Source organism: Salvelinus alpinus, chromosome 2 (assembly GCF_045679555.1).
Source record: "Salvelinus alpinus chromosome 2, SLU_Salpinus.1, whole genome shotgun sequence".
Taxonomy (NCBI): Eukaryota; Metazoa; Chordata; class Actinopteri; order Salmoniformes; family Salmonidae; genus Salvelinus; species Salvelinus alpinus.
In genome coordinates this window covers 66,616,304-66,635,650 of record NC_092087.1, presented here as the reverse complement: position 1 = coordinate 66,635,650, position 19,347 = coordinate 66,616,304, and the positions used below count along the sequence as shown (strand labels likewise).

The window sequence follows — 19,347 nt, the reverse complement described above, 5'->3', positions numbered from 1 at the left end:
AATTGTCATGTTGGAACAGGAAAGGGCCTTGACCAAACTGTTGCCACAAAGTTGGAAGCCACAGGAGGCTGCTGAGTGGAGAACGGCACATAATAATGTCTGGAACGGCGCAAATGGAATGGCATCAAACACATGGAAACTATGTGTTTGATGTATTTCATACCATTCCACCTATTGCACTCCAGTCATTACCACAGGCCCGTTCCCCCCAATTAAGGCGCCACCAAACTCCTGTGTTGGAAGCACAGAATTATCTAGAACATCATTGTATGCTGTAGCGTTAAGATTTCCCTTCACTGCAACTAAGGGGCCTAGCTCAAACCATGAAAACAGCCCCAGACCATTATTCCTCCTCCACCAAACTTTACAGTTGGCACTATGCATTGGGGCAGGTAGCGTTCTCCTGGCATCTGCCAAACCCAGATTCATTCGTCGGACTGCCAGGTGGTGAAGCGTGATTCATCACCCCAGAGAACGCGTTTCCACTGCTCCAGAGTCCAGTGGCGGCCAGCTTTACACCTCTCCAGCCAACGTTTTTGGCATTGCACATGGTGATCATAGGCTTGTGTGCGGCTGCTCGGCCATGGAAACCAATTTCATGAAGCTCCCGACTAACAGTTATTGTGCTGACATTACTTCAAGAGGCAGTTTGGAACTCTTAGTGAGTGTTGCAACCGAGGACAGCCAATTTTTACTCGCTGCGCGCTTCAGCACTCGGCGGTCCCTTTCTGTGAGCTTGTGTGGCCTACCACTTTGCGGCTGAGACGTTGTTGTCCTAGACATTTCCACTTCACAATAACATCACTTACAGTTGACCAGGGCAGCTGTAGCAGGGCAGAAATTTGACTAATTTACTTGTTGGAAAGGTGCCATCCTATGACGGTGCCATGTTGAAAGTCACTGAGCTCTTCAGTAAGGCCATTCCCCTGACAATGTTTGTCTGTGGAGATTGCATGGCTGTGTTCTTGATTTTATACACCTGTGAAAAATGGGTGTGGCCGAAATGCCCGAATCCACTAATTTCAAGGGGTGTCCACATACTTTTGCATATACAGTGCATTCGGGATGTATTCAGCCCCCTTGACTTTTTCTACATTTTGTTACATTACAGTCTTATTCAAAAATAATTTCCCCCTCATCAATCTACACACAATATCCCATAATGGCAAAACAAAAACTGGTTTTTAGACATTTTTGCAAAAACAAAAAGGAAATATGACATTTACATAAGTTTCTAGACTCCTTACTCAGTACTTTGTTGAAGAATCTTTGGCAGTGATTACAGCCTTGAGGCTTCTTGGGTATGACGCTCCAAACTTGGCACACCTGTATTTGGGGAGTTTCTCCCATTCTTCAGAGATGTTTGATCGGGTTCAAGTCCGGGCTCTGGCTGGGACATTCAAGGACATTCAGAGACTTGTCCCGAAGCCACTCCTGCGTTGTCTTGGCTGTGTGCTTAGGGTTGTTGTCCTGTTGGAAGGTGAACCTTTGCCCCAGTCTGAGGTCCTGAGCAGCCGGGTTTTCATCAAGGATCTCTCTCTCTACTTTTCTCTGTTCATCTTTCCCTCAATCCTGACTAGTCTCCCAGTCCCTGCTGTTGAAAAACATCCCCACAGCATGATGCTGCCACCACCATGCTTTACCGTAGGGATGGTGCCAGATTACCTCTAGACGTGACAATTGGCATTCAGGCCAAATATTTCAGTCTTGGTTTCATCAGACCAGATAATCTTGTTTCTCAAGGTCTGAGAGTCATTTAGGTGTTTTTTGGCAAACTCCAAGCGGGTTGTCATGTGCATTTTACTAAGGAGTGGCTTCCGTCTGGCCACTGTACCATGAAGGCCTGATTGGTGGAGTGCTGCAGAGATGGTTGTCCTTCTGGAAGGTTCTCCCATCTCCACAGAGGAACTCTGGAGCACCGTCAGAGTGACCATCGAGTTCTTTGTCACCTCCCTGACCAAGGCCCTTCTCCCCCGATTGTTCAGTTTGGCCGGGCGGACAGCTCCACTGTGTTCTTAGGGACCTTCAATGCTGCAGAAATGTTTTGGTTCCTTTCCCTAGATCTTTGCCTTTGATATAACCCTGTCTCTGAGCTCTACGGACAAATCCGTCGACCTCGGGGCTTTGTTTTTTCTCTGACATGCACTGTCAACTGTTTAACCTTATATAGACGTATGTGTGCCTTTCCAAATCTTGTCTAATCAATTGAATTGACCACAGGTGGACTCCTATCAAGTTGTAGAAACATCTCAAGGATGATCAATGGAAACAGGATGCACCTGAGCTAAATTTCGAGTCTCATAGCAAAGGGTCTGAATACTTATGTAAATAAGGTAGTTCTGTTTTTTATATTTATTACATTTGCAAATGTTTCTAAAAACCTGTATTCGCTTTGTCATTATGAGGTATTGTGTGTAGATTGATGAGGAAAAATCAATTTTAGAATAAGGTTGTAACATAATAAAATGTGGAAACGGGGAAGGGTTCTGAATAATTTCCTAATGCACTGTAAGTTTTTGATAGCTACAAAATGTCTGTTTGTAATATGACCTCTTAGATCAACTTGGACCAAACAGAAGATTGAGTCCTTTCTACCCACCAATACCTGGGGAATGTTTTGCGATTTAGCTGGTTTGTAAGCATGTGTGTGTGTGTGTGTTGTGTTTTAATTACTGATCGATCATTTAAACCAGAATTCCCAGCAGCTCTTATCTCTCTGCAAACATCGGTGTTTGTTTAGGTAATTTTGCTTGCCCATCACACTGGAGTCTACGAAATCAAACACACCTTGCGTAATCAACAGAAAATAAATACGTATTTTACCCAGGTCTGCAGCAAACAGGTTAAGCAGAATTGGGATGTATTGCCAGGAAGGAAGGGACAGTGTTGGAGAACCTTACATTTTGGAGTGTTTAACCAGGGGACCAAACCAATCAACTTGTTTCTTCAATATACATTTTTTACAGAGTTGTGTGAATGCCAATGAACATCGGCAAAATGTTCGCATCATTAAACCAGCCTGATCTGTTACAAAACATGAGAGCAGCGGTCAGTCTGGTTTCACAAGGCTACCAACATCAGGGCTGCCAACTTATGTAGAAAGCTTGAGTGAGATTTGCTATGTGAATGTCATTGCCCCCTTGCACAACCCCTAGATGGGGGGACTGTTTTTAAGCAAATTTCCTGGAATTCTACGTATTAGGCCTATGACCAGGGTGGACAATAAAAAAAAAAACACAGGCCAGGTGTATTCAGGATGATTTGAACATTAAATTAACACATTTTACAACTTTGTTACTTTGAGTTTTTTGGGGGGATGAAATTTTAAGTATGTTGATCATTTTTTTAAACATTATTTTAGGTGGTTTGACACTAATGAAAAGAGACAGGGAGACAGGCAAATGGGAGAAACAGGGACAAGGTTGGAAGCAGAGATTGATCCCTGTTCTCAGGTGGAACAATATATGTGACACGTGCCAGATACAACATGGCTCTGCACAGAAAATACTAATATTATTGGTTGATGGCAGTTGAGTGACCACATTTAAAAAACTCAAATGCGGGACAACAGGATGATTTTGCGGGACCCACACACACAACAATCCTCCTCCCGTTCATGGTGTAGCGCACATTTTTTAGGTGCCAGAGAGCAATATGTAAATTACATCATAATTTCTCAATGTATCAACAGATGTAGCCTATTGAATATCATTATGGAATATCCACCTGACAGGTGTGGCATATCAAGAAGCTGATTAAACAGCATGATCATTACACAGGTGCAACTTGTGCTGGCGACAATAAAAGGCACTCTAAAATGTGCAGTTTTGTCACATCACAATGCCACAGATGTCTCAAGTTTTTTTGGAACGTGCAATTGGGCATTCTGACTGCAGGAATCTCCACCAGAGGTTTTGCCAGAGAATTTAATGTTAATTTCTTTACCATAAGCCGCGGGATTGTCTAAGACCAGCCACCTGGACAGCTGATGAAACTGTGGTTTTGCACAACTGAAGAATTTCTGCACAAACTGTCAGAAACCGTCTCAGGGAAGCTCATCTGCGTGCTCGTCGTCCTCACCAGGGTCTTGACCTGACTGCAGTTTGGTGCCGTAACTAACTTCAGGGCAGCCTCCCGAGTGGCGCATTGGTCTAAGGTACTGCATTGCAGTGCTAGCTGTGCCACTAGAGATTCTGGGTTTGAGTCCAGACTCTGTCACAGCCGGCCGCGACCGGGAGACCTATGGGATGGTGCACAATTGTCCCAGCGTCGTCTGGGTTAGGGGAAGGTTTGGCCGGCAGGGACGTACTTGTCCCATCACGCACTAGCGATTCCTGTGGTGGGCTGGGCGCAGTGCACACTGACACGGTCGCCAGGTGTACAGTGTTTCCTCCAACACATTGGTGAGGCTGGCTTCCGGGTTAAGTGGGCATTGTGTCAAGAAGCAGTGCGGCTTGGTTGGGTTGTGTTTCAGAGGACACACGGCTCTCGACCTTCGGCTCTCCCGAGTCCGTACGGGAGTCGCAGCGACGAGGCAAGACTGTACCTACCAATTGGATACCACAAAATTGGGGAGAAAAAGAGTGTAAAACAATATATACAGTTTACATACACCTTAGCCAAATCGGAAGTTTACATACAACTTAGCCAAATACATTTAAACTCAATTTTTCACAATGCCTGACATTTCATCCTAGTAAAAATTCCCTGTCTTAGGTCAGTTAGGATCACCACTTTATTTTAAGAATGTGAAATGTCAGAATAATAGTAGAGTGATTTATTTAATGATTTATTTCACATTCCCAGTGGGTCAGAAGTTTGCATACACTCAATTAGTATTTGGTAGCATTGTCTTTAAATTGTTTAACTTGGGACAAACGTTTTGGGTAGCCTTCCACAAGCTTTCCACAATAAGTTGGGTGAATTTTGGCCCATTCCTCCTGACAGAGCTGCTGTAACTGAATCAGGTTTGTAGGCCTCCTTGCTCGCACACACTTTTTCAGTTCTATCCACAAATGTAATATAGGATTGAGGTCAGGGCATTATGATGGTCACTCCAATACATTGACTTTGTTGTCCTTAAGCCATTTTGCTACAACTTTGGAAGTATGGGTCATTGTCCATTTGGAAGACCCATTTGCGAACAAGCTTCAACTTCCTGACTGATGTCTTGAGATGTTGCTTCAATATAGCCACAATTTTCCTGTCTCATGATGCCATCTATTTTGTGAAGTGCACCAGTCCCTCCTGCAGCAAAGCATCCCCACAACATGATGCTGCCACCCCTGTGCTTCATGGTTGGGATGGTGTTCTTCGGCTTGCCAGCCTCTCCCTTTTTCCTCCAAACATAACGATGGTTATATGGCCAAACAGTTCTTTTTTTGTTTCATCAGACCAGCGGACATTTCTCCAAAAAGTATGATCTTTGTCCCCATGCGCAGTTGAAAACCATAGTCTGGCTTTTTATGGCGGTTTTGGAGCAGTGGCTTCTTCCTTGCTGAGGGGCCTTTCAGATTATGTCGATATAGGACTCGTTTTACTGTGGATATAGATACTTTGTACCTATTTCCTCCAGCATCTTCACAGGGTCCTTTGGTGTTGTTCTGGGATTGATTTACACGTTTCGCATCTCTAGGAGACAGAACGCATCTCATTCCTGAACAGTATGACGGCTGCGTGATCCCATGGTGTTTATACTTGCGTACTATTGTTTGTACAGATGAACGTGGTACCATCAGGCGTTTGGAAATTGCTCCCAAGGATGAACCAGACTTGTGGAGGTCTACAATAATTTTTCTGAAGTCTTAGATTTCTTTAGATTTTCCCATGATGTCAAGCAAAGAGGCACTGAGTTTGAAGGTAGGCCTTGAAATACATCCACAGGTACACCTCCAATTGACTCAAATGATGTCAAGTAGCCTATCAGAAGCTTCTAAAGCCATGACATCATTTTCTGGAATCTTCCAAGTTGTTTAAAGGCACAGTCAACTTAGTGTATGTACATTTCTGACCCACTGGAATTGTGATACAGTGAATTATAAGGGAAATAATCTGTCTGTAAACAATTGCTGGAAAAATAACTTGTGTCATGCACAAAGTAGATGTCCTAACCGACTTGCCAAAAATATAGTTTGTTAACAAGAAATTTGTGGTGGTTGAAAACAAGTTTTAATTACTCCAACCTAAGTGTACGTAAACTTCCGACTTCAACTGTATATATATAATAATAATAATAATAATTACTTCAGGGGGCAAATGCTCACCTTCGATGGCCACTGGCACGCTGAAGAAGTGTGCTCTTCACGGATGAATTCCGGTTTCAACTGTACCGGGCAGATGGCTGACAGCATGCATGGTGTCGTGTGTGCGAGCGGTTTGTTGATGTCAACATTGTGAACAGAGTGCCCCATGGTGGTTGTGAGGTTATGGTATGGGCAGGCATAAGCTACAGACAACGAACACAATTGCATTTTATCGAAGGCAATTTGAATGCACAGAGATACCTTGACGAGATCCTGAGGCCCATTGTCGTGCCCTTCTTCCGCCATCACCTCATGTTTCAGCATGATAGTGCACGGCTCCATGTTGCAAGGATCTGTACACAACTCCTGGAAGCTGAAAATGTCCCAGTTCATTCATGGCCTGCAAACTCACCATACATGTCACCCATTGAGCAAGTTTGGGATGCTCTGGATTGACATGCACGACAGCGCGTTCCAATTACCGCCAATATCCAGCAACTTTACACAGCCATTGAAGAGGAGTGGGCCATTTCACAGGCCACAATCAACAGCCTGATCAACTCAATGTGAAGGAGATGTGTCGCGCTGCATGATGCAAATGATGGTCACACCAGATACATTAGAAAGGGGGCGAATATTTTTTCACAGCACTGTATCAAGAAGCTTTTATAACTGTCCAAATAGGCTCTCTTTATTGAGAACTCTAATAGGCCAATTTGGGTTGACAAAGAAGAAGAAATGAATGCCCTATTTGGAGCATCATATTATCCCAACCAAAACAACCATTGACTGACCAGGTCTCTCTAAATCTCCCAACAATGCTATTTCTAGGGTCAATTTTAGAGTCATGTTATGCTTTTTCAACCATTCCTTGAACCTGAGACCAGAGACAGGCTACCTGAGGGCAATACCAGAACAAATGGTCTATTGATTGTGTCCTCGCAACAATTTCTGCAGAGCTGCGATGATTGTATGCCCCAAATAGTCTTGAATTTTGCGTCGTTTTATATATCAACTCATACATCCTGTGCCATGGAATCGGTACATCAAAAATCTCTTCCCAGCTATTTTGCAGTCTGTATGGCACAGCTGTCAACATCCTGGTCCTCAAATGAAACTGGTATATTTTCCTATTCATGCAATTTTTGTTCCTCCGCCAGTTTTGATCCTTTATATTGGGCAGACAGACCAATTCCCTACCTCCTCCCGCTGCCACCTGCCTCCTCCATTTTTGAGGTAATGCTTTAATCAATTGGTTGTAAACTTGGATTGACCAGACCTTTCCATACAATTCTGACAGCGCCATGAAAAAGATAACTCTACCATTCCAATTTACAATATCATTTAAAAACAACATTCCATTTTCAAACATATTTTCTATAAATACAGGTATTTTATCAACCAGCACATTTGAGATCAACCATAATATTTGTTGTAATGTCTTTGTTCTATCTTTTCTGGGGGCTGAAATTGAAATACATTATATCGTTTTTGAATAAATTCCTCCAGTTCTTTTCGTATCTCTGTAGTAACGTATTTATTGCTATCTACCTGTACTGTTAGTTCCTGTATTTCCCTTGTTAGTCTTGTCTCTTTGGACAGAAACGGCTTTTTCTTTACTGATTGATATTGAATCGAATGACCTCTAAAGCTACGTTTAAATGTATCACAAACAATAAGGGGATTTTCTGAACCTACATATGCTTTTCCTATTGTGATATGCCCTGACCAGAACACCAACACCAGTCAAAAGTTTGGATACACCTACTCATTCAAGGGGTTTTCTTAATTTTGACCATTTCTACATTGTAGAATGTTAGTGAAGACATCAAAACTATGAAATAACACATATGGAATCATGTAGTAACCAAACAAGTGTTAAATCTAAATATATTTTAGATTCTTCAAAGTAGCCACCCTTTGCTTTGATGACAGCTTTGCACATGCTTGGCATTCTCTCCTAGACAACTACAAGTACCATCAGGCTGTGGAAGAAAATCCAGACAATGCATTGATGTATGGCATCAAAAAAGCCTGTTGCTTCTCTGAGTGGAATCATGTGCCATCTCCAATTACCTATCTGTTTCCACCAGACGTCATGCATGACCTTCTTGAGGGCATCATACCCACAGTGCTCAGACTAGTGCTGCAATAACTGGTTCAAGAGAGGCACATTACTCTTGTCCAGATCAACTATGATATTGAGACCATGATTTTATGGCAAACGAGATATGTCTTCTAAACCTGTGCCACTATCCGAGAGAGTCCTAAGGAAGAATGGCCATCTACCCGGAAGTGCATCAGAAAAATGTACACTTTTCCGTTCATGATTGGTAGTCAAAGGCAAAACGTCAGTGCTCGGGATCTCTACCTCCTGCTCCGAGAGATATCCAACATCATCTTGGCCCCAGTTTTAAGATGATCCTGGATCCCATATCTGGCAGAATCCGCTCTTCCGCTCTTCCAGGACCTGTTTCCAGGGAAGACAATCCCGAAGACGCACTACTTCGTCCACTACCCTAGCCTGCTACTTGCCTTTGGAACTTTGATCCACCAGTCCACCATGCGATTTGAAGCGGAACACCAATACTTCAAGAGGCTCTCAGCAGTTGTGGGTAACTTACAAAATAGAACGAAGAAGACCCTTGCAAAAATACATCAGCTCAGACAATGCTGGGAGCAAACCAACAACAACTGCCTTGGCAATGCAACAACACACTGTGCGGACACAAGAGACGTCCCACTGCATGCACTTCTAAACTCTACCGTGGAGTATTAAGTGCCAGATTCGGAGAAGCCATCAGAGAAAAAAAGTGTCACCAAGACAAAAGTCCATTGTAGTGAACAACATGCAATACAATGTAAAATACTATCTGGTCATCAACACTGTCCATTCAGAAGAGATCCCTGTGTTCATGGAAGTGTGTGGAATATACAGTTTCCTTGGTGCTTGTGCGGTAAAGTACTACTACCAGGCAGTTTCAACAGCCATCACCACGCATACATGGTTCAACACAGTCAACAATGGATTGCTATAAGGCCTGATGAGGGGATAGATTTCCATGGGTTAGATGGATACAGGGACCCAGAAGGGAAGAGTGTCCATTCAACTCCACCACTAGATTGCAGTTAGTTCAAATGTATTGATTCACTTAAGCACAACGCACTTTTGTTTTCACATTTTCATATGCTTTTCCTATTGTGATATGCCCTGACCAGAACACCAAATTGGATGTCATTGGACCAGAGAATGGTGGAGCAACTCGTTCCAATAATCAAAGTTTGAATCAAAAATCACAAAATTGTTGGAGAATCTCAAAGCTGTAAAGAGATAAGTCAATCTATGACTGTCATCTGCATCATTGATTTTATCACATTGATCCTATTCCAATTCTCTGCTCTTTTTTTGCTTCTTGAGCCTGAAAGTGAAAGACTTTATATTTTTATTTTTTAGCTCACAGCTGCAGCAAACAGACCAGCAAAATGAGCCAACATCTGTCCAGCAAAATGAGACACCAATTGGCCTTTAGCGTGACATATCAACTGGCCAGCAACAGGACACATCAATCAACCAGAGTTTTGCCGTCTGTGTTTAGACTTCAGAATTTCCAGCCGTGTTAAAAGTTACTTTAAAAAGCAGCATCAGTGAAAAGCACAATGCTGTTCATTCAGAAATGTCTTCTGGGAATTGATAAGGGGAAAAATTACCAACAAATATTGTATGAATGGTAAACTTTTTGCTGTAGAGCGAGATAGGGGAGACCAGATATTCATGTGATGTCTGCAAGTGAGATTTCTGTGACTTTTAAAGTCAATACAATGTGTGATTTGTGACTTACAAGTTTTCCACTCAATGTTATTTGTATTGTTATTATTAATAATAGAATACATGGGACATAAAAAGGTTCTAACACCCTAAAAAGGTTATTTGAGGAACCTGTTTAAAAGGTTCCTCAGGGAAAGGATCCTGGAAGTACCGTTGGTGGTTCCACCAGTGTGGCAATCTGAGGAACTCATAAAGGTGTCTCCATGAACCTTTTTATTTTAGAGTGGGTGCACTTCTATATGTGTAATCAGGTGCACGTCTTTACTCAACATTGACAGGAGCGCTCCAAACAAAAGACAATGAATAAAATTCACAAAACTCATAAATGGAACGAAATAAACCAAAACGTGTTTCTTACAAGTAGTAAGAAGTATAGGTATAGTAGTATAGGTTGTAGTATAGGTTGTGAGCTCTGCAAACAATGTGTCCACTCCGACAAAGAGAATGCTAAATGACTATAAAAATAATATATTGAATGCATTAGCAGAAATTACAGTAACCAAAGAAATATTGTAGATTAGAAATTATGGGAATTAACAGTAAATGTAGGCTACTACTGGTGACATGTAATGGGGGAATTGATAGACACTAACATCAAAGGGCAAACAATTAATACAATGAAGTTATGAAACAGTGAATGTGCACAAAATGTTTGGAGAGCGCATTCTAGAGAGATGTGTCTTGTGCATCTTAGCCACGCTCACTTTCTTCTTGGACCGTGGCATCCCTGTGGCCTCCTCAATGGATTCGTCCACTGAGACAGGCGCCAATCATACAGGTGTCTCATGTGGCATGAAAAAAATCTATTTGCTACAACAAAACATATTGGTCGACCAACAGCCTATCGACCACATATTCAGATCTATATTTGCTGGAAAGTTTTAGGCTAATTTGACATCACATGATGATACTGAACGGTTTAATCTAAATCTCTTCATTCAAAGACTCAATCATGGACACTCTTACTGACAGTTGTGGCTGCTTTGTGTGATGTATTGTTGTCTCTACCTTCTTGACCTTTGTGCTGTTGTCTGTGCCCAATAATGTTTGTACCATGTTTTGTTCTGCTACCATGTTGTTATGTTGTGTTGCTACCATGCTGTGTTGTCATGTGTTGCTGCGTTGGTATGTTGTCGTCTTAGGTCTCTCTTTATGTAGTGTTGTCTCTCTTGTTGTGATGCGTGTTTCATCCTATATATATATATTGTATTTTTAATCCCAGGCCCCCGTCCCCGCAGGAAGCGTTTTGGTAGGCCGTCATTGTAAATAAGAAATTGTTCTTAACTGACTTGCCTAGTTAGATATCGGTTATATAAAGAATACCTTAACTGCTGCTAACACACTAAAGGCCAAGCTATGAAAGCTACCATAGCTCAGGGATGGGAAAATCCACCAATCAAGGGACTAAATGTCTCCTAATTCTCTTTTGCCCGGTGCCTCATTGAGTGAGAGTAATAAGTCATTTATTAGATGATGAATTGTTTTATTTATGATGTAAGCTGCTGATACGATCCTAATAAATACAAATTGTTCACATCGTGCACACTTGGGTTGTGTTCATTAGGGCAACCCTTATTGGACAAGTTCAGATGTTCCCTTCCTGTTTAACTCAGTTTTGGACAGTTATCTTCCGTTTCGTGCCAAATGAACACGACCCTGTGTTTCTTTCTCCTACATCGATTGGTCTCCTCTGGCTGAATGGGAGCTGCGCTGTGTTTTCGTCCCAGGTTAAGTGCTGTACATTTTTCTCGTGGATTTCGGAATATCGCTTAAACTTCAAATCCGGTTGCCTGGCTACCCAAACTCCTTGCTCCGGCCAAACGTTATGCCATGGAAGAACTCAGTTTGAGTCATCAGGCAGCCAATCCGGACCTTTGCGGATCACAACCAGCGGACAAGGACCTTGTCTCCGTCTTCGATGGAGTAGAACTGCAGCGGTTTCAGGTCGTTGTCGATCTCAATCTCTTTGCCCTCCATCTGAGGAAAGACAAATGTCATTTTAGGGAGCCCATTCCACTGCTAAGAAAGTGGGACTGTACCATTGGTCTATTAAACAGATTCACCTATGAGTGGCGAGTATGGTTACACCAACACAGAAATAAAACTAGACTGTGGGCTAGTCTAGGTGAGTAAGACCATTTCACCTAGTCTATTTAGACCCCTTTACCTTTGAGGTAGTATAGGGCAGTTGCTGTTGTCAGTAAACCTCTTTACCTTTGAGCTAGTGTAGGAGAGTTTCAACTCAGCACCCGGTATCTTTAGCAGTCTGTAGAGCAGCCCCTTCACTTTCTGAACGATCATGGAATCTAAAACACATCAAAAGAGTGGAGTGACCCCTGAATATCTTTATTAAAATGCAATAGGTTACCATCACTTCAATTGCTCTTACACTGAAGGTCACACACAGATGGCGCCATTTCATTAGGATCTTACATGCACGATCTCCCATTGGCACAAAGAGATTGAAGAGTATGAAAACAGTAGATTAGTGCAACTATTTATCCAAGCAACACTTTATGATTTGGCGTGCCATTTTCACGTGGGTCTATGGTCAAAAGAGGACAACTTGATGCATATTGTGCACACTGCCCAAAACATTCCAAAGTCTGCAGTTGTTGGATGTTGACACAATACAAAAACGTCCAACATGTTTCCTATTGCCTAGTAAAGGTTCTCTTACTAGAATTCCACACAGGTATCGAGGGTGTCAAGTAGATGTACTTTCATTTGGCTCAGCTCAGTTCAGTGTTATGAAAAGTCTATTTTGGGGGGGGGGGGGGGAGAAATCGGGGTCCCGACCTCCTTGCATATTTTGTATTGTTATTTGAAAGCACAGTCAGAAATGACAGAGGGAGAAACATTAAGAGGAACAGACATTTTCCAGGGGCTATATGTGAGTCTGAGTCTTGCACATGTGAAAAGTCCTCTAACATCCATGCACATCTCAATTCATTAGCTTAGCTACCGAACATAATATGATAATAATAATATTAAAACGCCATCTAACTAGCTGATGAAGACCGGTGGGAGACTTTACCTGGGAGTTTCTTCACCACAGATTTTCGGTCCGTCTCATCCGGACAAACAAATGTTATGCCTGGTGGGGGAAGTTTGAAATGCTATATTACTCTTAAGAACTAATTAAGCAATAAGGCCCGATGGGATGTGGTATATGGCCAATATACCATGGCTAAGGGCTGTTCTTACGCACGACGCAACGCGGAGTGCTAGGACAAAGCCATTAGCCGTGGTATATTTGCCATATATCACAAACCCACGAGGTGCCTTATTGCGATTATAAACTGGTTACCAACATAATTAGAGCCGTAAAAAATAAATGTTTTGTCATACCCGCGGTATACGGTCTGATATACAGTACCACGGCTTTCAGCCAAATCATCATTCAGGGCTTGAACCACCTAGTTTATAATGCAATTTTGATACTCTGACTCATCTCCTGAGTAAATATCGAGATGTGTTTATTGGGTCACAGCACATGCAGTTCCGGGAAAGAGATTATTACGGTTTATTAGCAAATCATTAAAGAAATATAATTCCATAACTTGTTTCATAATCCTGCTCTTGGGCGCCACACTTTTGTTTTTGCCCTAGACAGCCGATTACACTTATTACATGTTTGATAATGAGTTGATTAGTGGAATCCGGTGTGTAGTGCTAGGGCAAAAGTCCCAGGAACAGGATTAAGTAACACTGCTTTACACAAATGTGTGCAGCCTCGGAATTTGTAACTTGACGCATCTACACAGGATCGCCATTTTGCAAAGCTAATTGCGTTCTTGCGTTGTGTACTGTATAAATTAGACTTAAGAGAAGTGAGAAGGACTCACTTAAGAGCTGGTTTTTCAGTGCAAATGGCTCCTGCTTCTTCAGTTCGCTGTCTTCTGGAGCTCCATATTCTGAAAAACAAAAGAAAATCGAGCCTGTCAATTCATTGAGCTCATAATGACTACAGGGCGGGAATTAGGATCACCATTGTCTCTTTGTAAGAGTGACATGGGTTGCGTGGTATCCCTTCTTTCTCGGGATATGGGTAGCAGTACGGCAGATGTTTTTTTCCTCAGAAATGCCTATAGTGGAGTAGATATAGGATGGGCTGTACCACTTCTCAGTGTGAAATAGGGTGTTGCAGCCGAGTGCCGGGGAAACCTTGGGAGGAATGTACCACTCTTGACTCACTCTGTATGAGACTCTGATAGCGGGGGTGCTGTGCGGTGAATTCAGCACTGGGGCGGTTCTGCTGGGGGTCTCGGTGTCCCCCGGATGCCAGCCACTCTAGCCCGAACATCTTGCAGTAGTCCAGCTCCGCCCCCCTCCTGTCCTCAGGCAGGACCTACAGGTAACCACGGTAACAGGGAAAGAGAATGGAGGATTTCAGCAAGCGCATCTGCAAACACTGATGTATTCATAGTGGGAGATGCGAGAAGGAAACGTATATAGCTTTAAAAAGGAACATTTCACAATGTCTAGATAAAAGTTGTGTAGATCCTGCTACTATATGCCTCAATCTCGAATGAAGATATAGTAAGCACTGTCTAATTTCCTGGTTTTCTTCGGTGCATATCTTTTCCATTCATTTGGGATGGAGGCATAGAGCTGGATCTATCACTGCGATTACGTTAGGTATGCGCGCGCAGTGGCTGACCATTAATCGCACCAGTATAAATTGCATGTCGGCCATGTGGGGATCGACTGTAAGGAGCTGTGTCTGTCGTTCAGAACCGGGTATATTAAAATGGAGCTTAATGAACACACCCAGGTTTGGCGGTAGTGTTAAAACAGAGGACGGGGCCTCACCGTCCACCTGTTGAGGGCCTCCAGCCGGCCCACCCTGGCAATAAGCAGCTGCATGGCCGTACCGGGGTTCCTTTCCTGGCTCAGCAGGGGGTTCTGCCGACACGACAACCGGACCAGGCTCTGCAGCTTCTCTAGCTCGTTTATTACCGACCACTGTGTGTGTGTGTGTCAATGAGTGTGTCAGTGAGTGAATGAGATTGTAAGAGTGTGTGTCGGTGAGTGTGTGTTTGTGTGCGATTTTTTTAAATTGTTGTACGTATTGCCGTGTCAGTGTGTAAGCACAAGCGAGTGTATGTGTAGGGTTGAGAGAGAGAGCGAGAGAGAGAGGAGATAAAGGGTTGAGTTAGAAGAAGGATTTCACATATTCTCTCTTACTATCCATCTTTACAGAACAAGTATGAACTTTTTGCAGAGTAGTGACATTCATCAAATTTGTTTAGTAATTAATCATTTATATAACCGGATATATTTCACTACGATTTACTCACAAACAACACTCACCTCTGAAATGTTGTTGCTGTTAACTGCGAGAATTTTCAGGGCAGGAAACATAGCTGTTTTGCAACCTGCAGAAGAAGTGATAAAATAACAATTTACAGAGTCTTACCAGTATACTCAATGCCGATCTTTCGCCCTGACAGTTCTACACATTGTCAAATGCCCGTGTCATCGAAACACATATCCACATGCATAAAAACATTTCTAGGATCTTGTTCAACTACCTCTACTGCTATGCTAATTCAACTTGACTTCCATTAACAAACACGCCAAAAAATAAAATGTTACGTTTTTTTCAAAACAATGTCCGACGTAAACTTTACCAGGCAGTGCGTCATCAAACCGCAAGGTTGACAAACCAGTCTTAGACATATTTAAATTCTCCAGTCTGAAATTCATGAAAAGCATGGATGTAAAAGGTTACACTTTATGGTAAATGACATTATAAATGCTACATAAGTTATTATAAATGTTACAAATGCTTATTCACTGAAATGCTAATGTTTACAAATAACGACATTTATTAGGATAATAGTATACATTTTGTTGTTGTTGTTGATAATGCTCATGAAAGTAAAGTGAAGTGAAGTACTCCCAAGAACTATAAATGCACAAGTCGAAGCTAACAACAGGGCTATGTCATTTAACATAAGATGTAGTGAACTGTTATGAGAAGTATCTGTGTTGGTACGGTTATGCCCGCTCTTACCTAGGCAGTTCGCCAATACTCAGTACGGTTCCATCAACCAAAGGGTTTGTTGAGACATCCAAAAGTGTCAAAGACTGTAAGACATTGTTAGGCCTGTGCGAAAGAGGTGGAAATACAAGTCAGTCCTATATGTTGCTTTAGAAATAAAAAAAACTACATCGGAATGGAGACCCAAAACAGACGGCTAAAACCTTACTTCTGTAGTTCAGTGATGTCATTCTCAGAGGCGTAGAGCTCTTCCAGCAGTGGCCACATGGGGGCGCACTCAAGCAGCTAACAGACCAACACCAAAGGGAGAGGGGATAAATGTAAAGAGACTCAGCATATAGATCAGTTCTTCTCATTTCATTAGGCCTTCACATGTTTGCACCAGCTTGTTAATTAACATATTGTGCACTGCAACTTAATTATCTATTACCGTATTAACTGGTACAAAAACACCTTTAAAAATAAAATCAGCCTACAAAATTGTATTTCCTTCACATGGGATCGATCCGAATTAATCTTTCATCAATTCCTCACATCCTATCTCCTTGCCTCCTTCTCAACCATATTGGTGGATAAAATCCAAGGTTTTTCCCCTCCAGCCTTCTTCTCCAACGGGTGTTTGAGAAGGATGTAAGCATAGAGGATGCAAGGAATTGAGGAAAGATGAATTGAGAAAGAGACCCGTAATGCCTAAGGGAAAGGTACAGGGTGGTGGCTGTCACCTGAGGCCACGTGAGGGCACAGTTGGTGAGGGAGAGGACCCTGAGGCAGGAGAAGGCCCGGGGTCGCACCGTAGGGTTGGAGGGCACACGCAGTCTGTTGTGGCTGAGGGGAAAGAGGACAAGAGAGACAGTCAGTGAGGGGATCAGAGTTTGAGAAAAGTGAGGCACAAAAACACACACACATCATTATTCAGCGTGATCCACCTGAGCTGAAGCTCTTTGAGTTCCTCCATCTGCTCCGTGACGGCAATCACGTCGTCCCAGCAGCACAGGAGGTTCCCACACAGGTCCAACATCAGCACGTCTGACAGGGACCATTAAGGATGTAGTAGTAGCGCACCATCAGCTAAATGTCCAATCAACGCTTCCCCCAAGCTAATTCAAATGGGTGGGTGGACCGTACATTTACTAACGAGACACATGGGGTTGCATCCCAAATAACACACACATTCGCTAAAGTGCAATACTTTTGACCAGAGCCCCAAAAGTAGTGCACTATATAAGGAAAAGGGGTGTCATTTGGAACGCAAACATGGTGTAAAGTAGCTACATATCACAGTAAGTCCAGGTTAGAGATGTGCACTCAAGTATTATTAACATGAACAATTTCATATGATTGATAGTTGTAACTTTTTGGACATGAGCACTTATTTAACTAATTAAAAGCTTCTAAATGAAAGGATACGGGGAGTGGTGTTTCGGATTTCATTTGCAGGGCCCGGGCTGGAAACCTCGCACAATCTCAGTGCAACGTCGGTCAGGTTTTCCACCCTGCGGAGGAGCACAGATGACAACAACGCATTTCACTGAATAAGTACAGATGACTGCAGATCAGACAAGTGAAACTCTGTTGGAGTGTGGTGCAGTTCAACAGTCCCAACTCAAGTGCATTAGCCTACTTTTTGTAACCATTCTTTACTTAATATTTATTTAACCTTTATTTAACCAGGGAATACCCTTTAGGTTAGAAACCTATTTTGCGAAGGGGGCCTGATACTGGCATCCTCTGGTATAGGCTTTAACAATATTCCAAACAGTACATACAGAGTTGACCGTACAAATAAGCACACTTAGGAACAGATTCCCTGAGTCAGATTAAGCCTAGTCCTGGACTAAAATGCACTCTCACTCTCAGGCTCCAAAGCCTTGTTGTCCCCTTACTTCTGTTTCTCTGTGATGGCCTCGAAGCCCACCATCTCCACTGTCCTCGTGGAGATCTGGATCTCCTCTCCCAAGACCTGCTGGACCTCAATCTCGTAACGCCGCCTGATGGCTGTCAGGTAGTCCACCCCGAAGCTGGCCTTCTTGGGCCGGACGAAAGAGCCTCCCTTCGGGTGCCTTAGGTGGGGTGGAGGGGGAGAGAACCTTTGTCTGAGAGCAGCAAACACATAATGGCCACATTCCAAACCCCCAAAAATTGTTTCCTATTTTCATTTTTGAGGGTGGAGACTTCATTTTTGCCAGAACTCTCAATTTATAACACGTATGAACACAGAAATTAATAACGCAGCTGACCAAATTACGCAATATTTGATTTATGGGTTAACAGAGATTAGGATGACACCTATCTCAACAGGTCCGTGTAATTTCATGCTACCATCATGGAGATACTAGATAGGGTTTACTTTACCTGCAAGTGAAGTAGTGGACACCTTCATGGCTGCCATCGTGTTTGCCTCGATCAGGGTTGTCCCACTCCACACCAAGCCACAACCCTAAGCACAGAGGCATTGGTAAGCACAGGCACTGAATAAGTACTTGGTTATAGTACATGACCAAGAATAATGGAGAATTTCTCTCAAACAGTGCTGCCACACCCACTGTGGATAACGCTTATGTTATTTTGCCTATTATATCCATATCCCAAGCAGTCTGTAGCTAGTTAGCTTACCTGCAGTTGGTGGTACAGTGCCAACAAACCGCACCGTGCCACGCTCCCCGTCACAAGCCACACGTCTGCCCACTGCGTCTGATGGAAGGCCCTCGTGCATGGTGATGGATTGTATCTGGTCAGGGACTCTCATTGTACTCACTGTATCTATAACGTTGGGTATAATTCTACCTATATATGTAAAATGAAAAATAATGAGCAGGTAAAGCCTTCTGTACTTACTGTACTTTGACAGCGATATTTAAGAAAGAGTTAGGTAATAACGTTATAGTATCTAGCTAAAATACTTGCTGTCATGTCAACTCCCAGGAATCTGCGTTTAGCTTTATTTGCTTGGCTAGCTAGATTAGCTACAACAAATATCTTCACTGCCAAAGAAACACGATTACCACTTATCCACAGAATAAATATGCTGTTATTTCCAAATATTCGTTTGAAAGTTACCTTAATCAGAGTGTGTTGGTCATATTTCGCAGCAGCATAAATAATCACAGCTCACAACATCCCGACAGGAAGTAACTGAATATGATGATGCACACGTTTGTCGTACAAGTTTGATAGATTATTAATGATTAAGTTCGGCAATAAACGTTATTTTAGTATCATTATTTAAATAGCTATCATCGTTATAATCAGTTAACAATTAATGCATCTAT

At 42.6% G+C, this 19,347-nt stretch overlaps 1 protein-coding gene across 2 annotated transcripts; it reads right to left on the bottom strand.

Moving 5' to 3' along the window:
• Positions 1-11,530: 11,530 nt before the first annotated feature.
• tbce (tubulin folding cofactor E) lies at positions 11,531-19,248 on the bottom strand. 2 transcript variants are annotated; one of them, XM_071388607.1, is made up of 17 exons: positions 19,136-19,248; positions 18,692-18,862; positions 18,431-18,515; positions 17,962-18,138; positions 17,486-17,571; positions 17,005-17,104; positions 16,801-16,903; positions 16,287-16,363; positions 16,091-16,183; positions 15,705-15,769; positions 15,385-15,449; positions 14,884-15,036; positions 14,266-14,419; positions 13,917-13,985; positions 13,106-13,165; positions 12,283-12,374; positions 11,531-12,045 (listed from the first exon to the last, which is right to left on the bottom strand). In XM_071388607.1, exons 2-17 carry the CDS (start codon positions 18,822-18,824, stop codon positions 11,950-11,952), a joined length of 1,608 nt encoding a protein of 535 aa, XP_071244708.1. In that variant the 5' UTR covers positions 18,825-18,862; positions 19,136-19,248; the 3' UTR covers positions 11,531-11,949. The 2 variants fall into 2 exon arrangements, with proteins under 2 accessions (XP_071244708.1, XP_071244711.1); XM_071388610.1 differs by having other exon boundaries at positions 18,692-18,868; positions 19,136-19,205.
• Positions 19,249-19,347: the final 99 nt, after the last annotated feature.